Below are 11,791 nucleotides of genomic sequence, written 5' to 3'. Positions count from 1 at the left end.
TATAGGAAAGTTAAAGGATTATTATCCTCTCCAATTCCTAAAGTGCGGCAATGCGGCAGTGCTAGGTTGAGATATTGACACTTGACCGTTGCTACACCCAACTGTCCATATCAATGAGTTCGGACTATTGATATCGATGCCAATTCCGAACTGAAATGATACCGATACCTTCGACCAAAAAAAAGAAATGATACCGTTACCGATTCTGAATTGAAATGAGTTCGGATTGTTGGATGCGGAGAGCTCGGAATCCGTTTCTTTCATTCTCTTGGTTCTCCAAATCGACTTATAGATTTCTTCCCTCTTTATTACCCTTGGTTTTTTTTCTGTTTTGTCGGTTTAAATTTGTTAAAGTAAATTTTGTTGGTTGGTCTGAGAATTTCGGACGCCTTCCGATTCTCTCGCTCGCTTTCAAGACCGATTTTGCAGCTCGGCCGGTCGTGATTTGTAAGTTATACATCTCTGTAGACATCTCTTTAATTCTTTCCTTTTTTCCCTTTTTTTTCTTATTGGCTGTAAAATCTCCATTTTTTGCTGGATTCAACGAGTTTGTTTCGTTCTGCTGATTGGAGGATTTGTGTAGTTTTCACTATTTTTTTTAATTTTTTAATTTTTTATTATTATTGTTCTTTCTATTTGAATAAGGTTGGAATCTCTAATTGGCTTTTCCCTATCTGGGTTTTGTAATTTGCAGTTTGGTTTGTCGTGTTGTAGCCCTTTTTTTTTTTTTTCCTAATTTTTTGATTGATTTTCACTCTTTAGCAATATAGGGTTTTTGTTTCTGTCTTTGAGGTAATTTTGTTAAATCTGATTTGGGTTTAAATTGCTGAGGGTTTTGTGGCATTTGAGTTGGTTCTTTATTCTTTGTCGACATTGGTTTTGGTTCCTGATGTCGATTAGTGTTTCAAATGGGAATTCAAGCTTTGGGAATGGAAGCATCAGTTGCATTCTTCTGGGAATTCTGTTGATGCAAATGTAAATGGACTAGAGCAGAAAACATGAAGGAAAGAACAAAACTTTAGCTGGGAGACTTTTAATTTTCTGGAGATTAGAAGGTCCGGATATATTGGAAAGAGACTAGGAATTAAGATTTTTCTCGTGAAAATTTTAGAATGGGGAGGGTCAAGCTAAAGATAAAGAGATTGGAGAATACCAGTGGCCGGCAAGTGACGTATTCGAAAAGGAGGGCTGGCATCTTGAAGAAAGCTAGGGAGTTATCGATATTGTGTGATATAGACATTGCCCTCCTCATGTTTTCACCAACTGGCAAGGCTACATTGTGCCTCGGAGAACGCAGGTACTGCAATTTTCGCTCTTTGCTAGACTTAGTCCAACGGATATGTTTTCTCTTGAGCTATTAGTAATTGGGTCCATTACACAGGCTTACCGGTGCCGGCCGCCGCCCTCCAGATTGCTTGATAATATATAGGTTTCAGATTTTAACAAGAAATGGAGAAAGCTAAATCATTTTGCTTACTCTTTGCCATTAGTTACAAGAGGGAATGCCACTGATCACACTTATGTAGTCTGCTTATCAAGTTCAAATCTTCTTGTGTTTACATTTGGCCAGTATTGAGCTTCTAATAATGCACATTAGTATTCTGAACCATCATAACAGAGTTTTGTGGCTGTGCATTTGCCTTACATGGAGATTGATTTGGGGGGGGGGGGGGGGGGGGGGACTGTAAATGCAATTGTTGCTTGCACTCCGTGATTTGAAATTGGTAAAAGTTCATGAAAGAATTGAATGAGTGCTTGGCATTGTGATGAAAGAACTGCTTAAGTGACCCTAGATCACCTGATAAATAGCCATTTGAAACATAAATTAAGAATTAGAATGAACTGGGTCTGGAATGACGTAAAGTGACAGAGACTAAAAATGTTGTTCTGATCTAGTTAGAAGTGAACTGAATGTCTAATTCTCCTGTTAGAGTCAACAACCCTGATCCTTGGAGTTTATATTTTCTACCGAATGCCAATTTGGTAGTTTTTTTGCGAATCAAAATGTCTTTGCCTTAGAAAGGGGAGTAGAGAATAAAAAGAACACCCTCAATAGTTTCCTTCTGTAGTATTCTTGAAATTGCATCCCTCCTCTTAGGTGGTTTCCTATTGTAAAGGAATTTATGAGAGTAAATGAAAGCATAAGTAATTCTATTTCATGTCAGTTTGCTATTTATATTTCCCCTAATACCTCATGATTTTCTGTCTTATAAATTTTACAAAGAATATGATTCTTGTTCTTTAGTTGTATTTCTTTCTTTGTGTATATAGAAATGTGAAATATTTTGATTACATTTTTTACAGCTAAGTCATGAAACTCATGCTTCCTAATTAAAGACTATTTTTTAGTAAAGTATTTATTTTCCAAAAAAAAAAAAAATTGTTTACTTGGAGAATAATTGCACTTGGGTTTACTCAGGGTTTGGGAAACATTTCATCAGTAAAGGGCTGACTCAGTTGATGCAAGCACCATACGCTAATGGTTGGCTCCAGATCCAAGTCATGTAGGTGACTTTTACTGGTGCCATGCATTTTCAAATACAGTTTTGATGGGTCATGCTGTATCTAACATGCCTTTTAAACTATAATCAACGTTGAAACTGACCATTTAGCGATGGCACTGAAATTTCAGGATGCACACTTCTGATGATTATCATAGATCTCCAAGCACATAGATAGAATCACCTTACTGGAGAACCACATTTATTCTCACTTCAAATTTCACGATCTCCCCCCCCCCCTTGCCTTTCTCTTATGAAAGTTGATAAAAAGATGTGTACACAAAGTATGAATGACTGACTACCTTTCTATTTATTGTCTACTCTAACTTCTTTACAGCCTACCATAAGTTTTATGGGAGAGAGAATACTGCTTGGTCATGTGGCTCCTGCACCAGCGCGGGGGCCAATGGGAGCGCACGCCCAGGCATCCAATATGTAGGGTAGGGTGGTCATTTCGCCAACCCTTTGTCTGGGCATAGAGGCACACGACCAAGCAGCGTTCTTTTATCCAAGTTTTATTGTTTCTATTTATCATTTTTTTGAAACGTTATCTGATAAATCTGGATTTCTCCATTTCCTTTTCAGTACCATTGAAGAGGTTATAGCAAAGTTTGCCCAACTAACTCCACAAGAAAGGGCGAAAAGGTTCATTCAATTTCATTTTGAATTGGAATTTATTTGCTTTTATAGGATGAATTGTATATAAGCAAAAGTAGTAATTAATAGTTTTTCGTTGCTTTGTAACAGGAAGTTGGAAAGCCTCGAAGTATGTCTGTCTGTCTGTCTGTCTGTCTATCATATTCTTTATTTCTATTACAGACAAGATTTCCATTGGTTTTTTTAGGGGGAATTGCGTAGATCTACTAGATTGTAAAAAGAATTACAAAAATAGTAGGTATAAATTATGTTTTACCATCACAAGTTACAATGTTGAAAAGATTTACCAAATCCCCATATGAGTAAAAATAACTATAACAACTAAAAGAATAACCTAAAATACCCCCGACGTCCTTGTCTCCCCTCCTTCTTCCTTCTTCTCTTTCTTTTCTTCCTCCTCCGACGAACACCTCTGCACTCCCTTCTCCCCTCCCTGCAACACCGCCCCACCTTCCTCCCTGCAAATTTGCCCTGCACCACCACCTCCACCACCACTGCCACCCACCCCCTCCCTCCCTCTCCTCCTCCCCTACAATCCCCCACCATTCTTTAAATGAATAGTTTCCTGTTAACAAAACAGGTTTGTGGAATAATGCTTGAATGATCAATGAGATCAGTCAAGCTCTCTATTTATAATAATAATAAAAGAGATTACAAGGAAAAACACTGTTCACGACATTGTTCACGTGAACAGTGTCACAATCCTAATTACATTTCTACCCTTGCTCATAAATACATAAATAAAAATAAAAAAAAAACACCCAAAAGACCAGAATACCCCCATGGTTTTCTGGTGTACATAATTTAACACTCCCCCTCAAGTTGGTGCAAATATATCAATCATGCCCAACTTGACTAGAATGGGATGGAACAATTTCCCAGATAATCCCTTAGTGAAGATATCAACAACCTGGTCAGCAGACTTCACAAAGGGAACACAAATCAACCCTTCTTCCAGCTTTTCCTTGATGAAATGTCTGTCCACTTCAACATGTTTAGTGCGATCATGCTGTACCGGGTTATGTGAATGCTGATTGCAGCTTTGTTATCACAGTACAACATCATGGGAAGATGAACAGGAACACCAAGATCTTGTAGCAAGCCTTTCAACCAAAGTAACTCACAAATGCCTTGTGCCATAGCCCGAAACTCGGCTTCAGCACTAGAACGAGCCACCACATTCTGCTTCTTGCTACGCCAAGTGACCAAATTGCCACCTACAAAAGAACAATACCCAGAGATAGACTTCCGATCTGCAGAACCAGCCCAGTCAGCATCGGTATACGTCTCTACCCATAGGTTACCATTCGGCGACAGAAGAATGCCTTTTCCAGGAGTTGACTTCAAGTAGTGGAGAATCCGAAGAACAGCCTCCATGTGAGAAGAATAGGGATCATGCATGAACTGACTCAAAGTACTCACAGCAACAACAATATCTGGACGAGTGTGTGAGAGATAAATCAGCTCTCCCACTAGGTGTTGGTACCGGCCTTTATCAACAGGTTCACCCTCCTTTTCTTTGAGACAAACAGTAGCCTCCATAGGAGTATCTGAAGGGTGACATCCTAACAAACTAGTTTCAACCAACAAGTCTAGGACATACTTCCTTTGGGAGAGAAAGATGCCTTTAGAAGATCTGGCAACCTCAATCCCAAGAAAGTACCGTAGCGGCTCTAGATCTTTAATCTCGAATTCCTGCCCAAGAAACCTCTTCAACCGGCTGATCTCATCCCAATCATTGCCTGTAACCACAATGTCATCCACATGCACTATAAGAACAGTGAGCTTCTCACCAGCCCTCTTTATAAAGAGAGTATGATCAGCATTACTTTGCTTGTAGCCAACAGATGTCATTGCCTTGTGGAACCGACCAAACCATGCTCGAGGTGACTGCTTCAGCCCATACAATGCTCGCTTCAATTTGCACACCTTGCCTTCATTATTGTCAGAAGAAAAACTTGGTGGAATATCCATGTATACCTCCTCACAAAGTTCCCCAATTAGGAAGGCATCCTTCACATCCAACTGTTGGAGATCCCATCCAAGATTAACTGCCCACGATAGTAAAACCCGAACTGTATTCAATTTTGCAACAGGGGCAAAAGTCTCCTGATAGTCAATCCCATATGTTTGGGTGAAGCCCTTTGCAACCAAACGTGCCTTATACCGATCCACAGACCCATAAATCTTTTGTTTGACCACAAACACCCAGTTACATCCCACTGGTTTTTTTCCTGGAGAGAGGGTTACAAAATCCCAAGTGTTGTTTTTTTCTAAAGTTCTCATTTCTTCCAACATAGCTGCCTTCCACTTTCCATCTGTATATACTTCCTGCCAGTTTTTAGGAATAGAAATAGAAGAAAGAGAGGACACAAATGCACGAAAAGATGGAGAAAGAGAACTATAAGAAACAAAGCGAGAAATGGGATGCAGGGTGCAAGTCCTAGTACCTTTTCGATGAGCAATAGGTAGATTGAAAGGAGAGGTCTCACCACAATGAGGAGGAGGATCTGACTCCTGGGTCGGCAATTGGATAGGTATTGGTGCCACAGTAGATTGATGCTACCCCTCTGTCGGAGTTTCTCTTGTAGGTGATGATATTAGAGTTATCAATTCTCTTCTGAAATTCACTGATGGTTCTTTGGATTGGAGTCAACTCCCCCTGACAATGATCATTACCACCATTATTTTCTACCCACTCCCCCTGTAAAGGAGTCCCTACAGATGAAGGGACAGCAGCTGTAGGAGGCTGGGCAGTAGCCAAAGGAGGAATTTCAAGGGGAGGAAACACAAGCACATCTTCAATGGAACCAGAATTCTCCCCCTGAAGATGTGTAGACTGATAATAAGCAAGACTTTCATGAAAGACCACATCCATGCTGACCAAAGTACGATGAGAAGGAGGGTGGTAACACTTTTAACCTTTCTGGGTTGGAGAGTAACCCAAAAAAATACACCTTAACCCACGAGAATCAAATTTGCCATGAGGTTTAGTGTCTCTGGAATAACACACACAGCCGAAAACTTTGGGAGGAACCACAAAGGTGGAATTCCCATGTAAAATATCGGCCGGACTGCGGGAGTCAAGAACACGGGAAGGCAACTGATTAATAAGATAGGTTGCAGTAAGAATAGCATCCCCCCAATATTGGGAGGGAACATGGTGTGAAAACATCAACGCCCTGGCCACTTTCAACAAGTGTTGGTTATTCCTTTCAGAGTTGCAACCATACCATTTTGGGTGGGGGTGTCAACACAACTTGTCTGATGAACAATCCCATTATCAACAAGGTATTTCTGAAATTGAGTCTCTGTATACTCAGTCCCATTATCACTTCTCAAGACTTTGAGAGTAGCATTGAACTGAGTTTTGACCATGTTATGGAAATTCTGAAAACAAGAAAAAACTTGACCTTTGGTGTGTAAAAGATAAACCCATGTGTCTAGAATGATAATCAATAAAAGAGACAAACCAACGGTGACCAGAAACCGAAGTCTTACGACTGGGGCCCCAAACATCAGAATGTACTAATTGAAAAAGTGAAGAACTCCTTTTATTAGAAATAGAATAAGTTGAATGTGTCTGTTTGGCCAGAACACAAGCCTCACAAAAGAAATCGGTCTTATCACAATGTTTGACCAAAGTAGGAAATAAAGATGCTAAGATGCCTAAGGGGGGGTGACCTAATCTAGAGTGCCACTGATAAATTTTAGAAGATATTAAAGAATTCTGATGTAGTGGTAGTAATGGAGGTGGAGTGAGACGTCCATCGTCAAGCAAGTACAGGCCACCATGCACTTTACCCAATCCAGTCGTCTCCCCAGAGTCCAGATCCTGAAAAACACTGTGGGAAGGAAAAAAGGTTACTTTGCAGTTAAGATCACGAGTTATATTACTAATAGAAAGAAAGTTAGTAGTAAAATTTGGAATATGTAAAACATTGGACAAAGGAAGGGAAGGAGTGCAGTTAATGATTCCTTTTCCAGAAATGGAGGAAAGGGAACCATCAGCCACCTTGACTTTGTCTTTCCCAGAGGTAGGAGAATAACGATGGAAGAGGCTAGAGGACCCAGTCATGTGAGCTGTAGCTCCAGAATCAATGATCCAAGGATGGGAAGCTACAGAGGCACAATGACCACCAAACGAAATACCTGACCGAGCAAAGTGTGAACCTAAGGGAGTAGACGAAGTGGCAGTAACTGGTGTAGTAGAGGCAACAGCAATGGAAGACTTTAGCACACGCAGGAATGCCTGTAAATCCTCCTGAAATAGGCCAGTGTCAGTAGTAGGGGCTGCAGTGACAGACTCAGAGTGATTGACCTTGGTTTTTGGTTTTTGCTTGGCAGCCCATTTAGCCTCAAAGTCAGCGGCTTCCCATAAAGTTTCCAACATTTGTCCTTGGTGTGATAAGGCTTATGACAATGCTCACAAGTAATGGTGCGGATAGTAGTACCACCCACAGAGAGAGTGCCAACTGGTGTAGAAGGAGCCGGTGCAGTAGTCTGGAGGGCTGATTTGTCAGGAACAGCAGGGTGCAACATAGCAGCTCGGTGATTTTCTTCAGAGGAGACTAAGGCATAAGACTGCTCAAGTGTGGGAAAAGGGGAATGGCCCAACACTTGAACACGAATTGGGTCATACTCAACATTCAACCCAGCCAGAAGTCATAGACCCTGATTTTATCCACATATTTCTTATAGGCAGCCTGATTAGTAGCATTATCAGGCTGGTAATCAGAGAAGTGGTCCAACTGTTGCCAAAGGTTGCGCAGAGTAGCATAATATTTAGAGATTGTCAAGTCCCCCTGAGTAGTATGAAGAACCTTCTTCCTGAGTTCATAGACCTCTGCATCATTACCAAACTGTCCGTACGTTTCCTTACAGGCTGACCAAACCTGAGAAGCTGTATCAAAAAGGAGGAACCCATGTGCAATGTCCGAAGTTATAGAACCAATCAAATAAGAAATGAGAACACCATTGTTGGCAAGCCAGCGAGTCAGGGCAGCACCTGGGGCAGCAGGCATGGGAACAGTGCCATCAATGTGGCCAGTGAGACCACGGCCAGCAATAGCAAAAGAGGCTGACCGAGACCACAATAGGTAGTTGCTGCCACCAAGTTTGATGGGATTGGGCTGAAAAGTATGATAATCTGATTTTTCATGTCCAGGTTGATTAGAAGTTGCAGTAGAATCAGCAGAGTCACCCATAGTTGCAACAAGGCTGCGGAGAATGAAAAACCAGCAATTACACCAAACCAAAAGTTGAAATCAAGGTCGAGTAGGCCAATATGAAGGGCAAAACAACTCCCAAAAAATCAGCAGCACCAGAGATCCCTTCCACAGAGATTGACAAAGTTAGGGTTCTGGAAGAGAACCCGAAATTGGAGATCGATGTGGTGATGGGGATCCAAAAAAATTGATGAAGAAGCTTGATCGAATCTGTCTAGGAACTTGTAGATGATGTCCTTGATGAAGAGAAGAAGCTCCAATAAAAAAACAGCAGCAAACAGCACAATTCCCAAAAATCGATAATGATCAGGGTTTTAGAAAACCCTGAAAAAGAGGAATCGATTGGGAGGAGGGGTCTTCAACAACCAAAAGAGGCTTGAGGGCAGCTGGTCCAAATCGCAGATGTGTGTCCAATATGCAGAAAACCACCCTTGATCAATGGTAGTGGTTAGGGCTTCAAAATTCTGGAAACTCCAAAAATCGCAGACATGAACCAGGCAACCAGCAGCAATCGAACCAAATAAATTATCTCATAAAGGGGAAAAACAGAGGTGGGAATAGGGCAGCAACTAGATCATATGATCACCTCTGTAGTGCTGCCCTTAGGAAGGGAGGAGAAGCAAAGTGAAAAAAGGAGAGAAAAGAAATCGAGAGAAGGGGAGGAAAGAAAAAACGATAGGAAGGGGGTCGGTTTTGAAAACTTAGATCAGAGAAATTTTGACTCTGATGTCATGTTAACAAAACAGGTTTGTGGAATAATGCTTGAATGATCAATGAGATCAGTCAAGCTCTCTATTTATAATAATAAAACATATTACAAGGGAAAAAACAGTATTCACGATACTGTTCACGTGAACAGTGTCACAGCCCTAATTACATTTCTACCCTTGCTCATAAATACATAAATAAAGAATAAATAAAACATCCAAAAGACTAGAATACCCCCATGGTATTCTGGTGTACATAATTTAACATTTCCCCTATTATTCATTTTGCCCATAATAATGAAATTTTGATGATTAGTGTTCATAGGTCTTCCTCTTTAATTGCTTTTAAGGCATTCGAAAGATGTTAAAGATTTGCTTATATGTTCTTGCCTTAATAGGGAAGATCTGCTCCTCTGCTAGAAAGGATTTGGATAAGATATTCCTCTTTATCTGGTGTTAAATTATGTACACCAGAATACCATGGGGGTATTCTGGTCTTTTGGGTGTTTTATTTATTCTTTATTTATGTATTTATGAGCAAGGGTAGAAATGTAATTAGGGCTGTGACACTGTTCATGTGAACAATGTAGTGAATAGTATTTCCCCTTGTAATCTCTTTTATTATTATTATAAATAGAGAGCTTGACTAATCTCATTGATCATTCAAGCATTATTCCACAAACTTGTTTTGTTAACATGGCATCAGAGCCAAAATTTCTCTGATCTAAGTTTTCAAAACCCACCCCCTTCCTATCGTTTTTTCTTTCCTCCCCTTCTCTCGATTTCTTTTCTCTCCTTTTTTCCCCTTTGCTTCTCCTCCCTTCCTAAGGGCAGCACTACAGAGGTGATCATATGATCTAGTTGTTGCCCTATTCCCACCTCTGTTTTTCCCCTTTATGAGATAATTTATTTGGTTCGATTGCTGCTGGTTCCTGTCTGCGATTTTTGGAGTTTCCAGAATTTTGAAGCCCTAGCCACTACCATTGATCAAGGGTGGTTTTCTGCATATTGGACGCTCATCTGCGATCTGGACCAGTTGCCCTCAAGCCTTTTTTGGTTGTTGAAGACCCCTTCTCCCAATCGATTCCTCTTTTTTAGGGTTTTCTAAAACCCTGATCATTATCGATTTCGGGAATTGGGCTGTTTGTCGCTGTTTTTTATTGGAGCTTCTTCTCTTCATCAAGGACATCCTCTACAGGTTCCCGGACAGATTCGATCAAGCTTCTTCGTCAATTTTTTTGGATCCCCATCACCACATCGATCTCCAATTTCGGTTCTCTTCCAAAACCCCGACATTATCGATCTCTGTGGAAGGGATCTCTCTGCTGCTGCTGATTTTTGGGAGCTGTTTTGCCCTTCATATTGGCCCACTCGACCTTGATTTCAGCTCTTGGTTTGGTGTAATTGCTGGTTTTTCATTCTCCACAGCCTTGTTGCAACTATGGGTGACTCTGCTGATTCCACTGCAACTTCTAATCAACCTGGACATGAAAAAGCAGATTATCATACTTTTCAGCCCAATCCCATCAAACTTGGTTGCAGCAACTACCTATTGTGGTCTCGGTCAGCCTCTTTTGCTATTGCTGGCCGTGGTCTCACTGGCCACATTGATAGCACTGTTCCCATGCCTGCTGCCCTGACTCGCTGGCTTGCCAACAATGGTGTTCTCATTTCTTATTTGATTGGTTCTATAACTTCGGACATTGCACATGGGTTCCTCCTTTTTGATACAGCTTCTCAGGTTTGGTCAGCCTGCAAGGAAACGTACGGACAGCTTGGTAATGATGCAGAGGTCTATGAACTCAGGAAGAAGGTTCTTCATACTACTCAGGGGGACTTAACAATCTCTAAATATTATGCTACTTTGCGCAACCTTTGGCAACAGTTGGATCACTTCTCTGATTACCAACCTGATAATGCTACTAATCTGGCTGCCTATAAGAAACATGTGGATAAAATCAGGGTCTATGACTTCTTGGCTGGGTTGAATGTTGAGTATGACCCAATTCGTGTTCAAGTGTTGGGCCATTCCCCTTTTCCCAAACTTGAGCAGTCTTATACCTTGGTCTCCTCGAAGAAAATCGCCGAGCTGCTATGTTGCACCTTGCTGTCCCCGACGGATCAGCCCTTCGACTACTGCACCGGCTCCTTCTACACCAGATTGGCACTCTCTCTGTGGGTGGTACTACTATCGGCACTATAACTTGTGAGCATTGTCATAAGCCTTATCACACCAAGGACAAATGTTGGAAACTTCATGGGAAGCCTGCTGACTTTGAGGCTAAACGGGCTGCCAAGCGAAAACCAAAAACCAAGGCCAATCACTCTGAGTCTATCACTGCAGCCCCTACTACTGACACTGGCCTATCTCAGGAGGATTTACAGGCATTCCTACGTGTGCTAAAGTCTTCCACTGCTGCTGCCTCTACTACACCAGCTACTGCCACTTCGTCTACTCCTTCAGGTTCACACTTTACTCGGTCAGGTATTTCGTTTGGTGGTCATTGTGCCTCTGTAGCTTCCCATCTTTGGATCATTGATTCTGGAGCTACAGATCACATGATCGGGTCCTCTAGCCTCTTCCATCGTTATTCTCCTACCTCTGGGAAAGACAAAGTCAAGGTGGCTGATGGTTCCCTTTCCTCCATTTCTGGAAAAGGAATCATTAACTGCACTCCTTCCCTTCCTTTGTCCAATG

At 41.4% G+C, this 11,791-nt stretch overlaps 1 protein-coding gene across 6 annotated transcripts in view; it reads left to right on the top strand.

The window, feature by feature from the left end:
• Positions 1–332: 332 nt before the first annotated feature.
• The window catches only part of LOC122670921 (agamous-like MADS-box protein AGL30), a 33,233-nt gene continuing 21,774 nt past the window's right edge, over positions 333–11,791 (top strand). The window contains exons 1-4 of one of the 6 annotated variants that reach the window (XM_043867958.1): positions 333–447; positions 1,112–1,297; positions 3,087–3,146; positions 3,228–3,267. In XM_043867958.1, the coding sequence (XP_043723893.1) occupies positions 1,113–1,297; positions 3,087–3,146; positions 3,228–3,267 (285 nt within the window). In that variant the 5' untranslated portion in view covers positions 333–447; position 1,112. Of the gene's footprint in view, positions 448–620; positions 646–777; positions 1,298–2,445; positions 2,505–3,086; positions 3,147–3,227; positions 3,268–11,791 lie in introns of those variants that run through there. The other 5 variants (XM_043867959.1, XM_043867961.1, XM_043867960.1 and 2 more) reach the window with 5 other exon arrangements.

This window comes from Telopea speciosissima, chromosome 8 (assembly GCF_018873765.1).
Source record: "Telopea speciosissima isolate NSW1024214 ecotype Mountain lineage chromosome 8, Tspe_v1, whole genome shotgun sequence".
NCBI lineage: Eukaryota > Viridiplantae > Streptophyta > Magnoliopsida > Proteales > Proteaceae > Telopea > Telopea speciosissima.
This window is presented reverse-complemented; position numbering and strand designations above follow the sequence as displayed.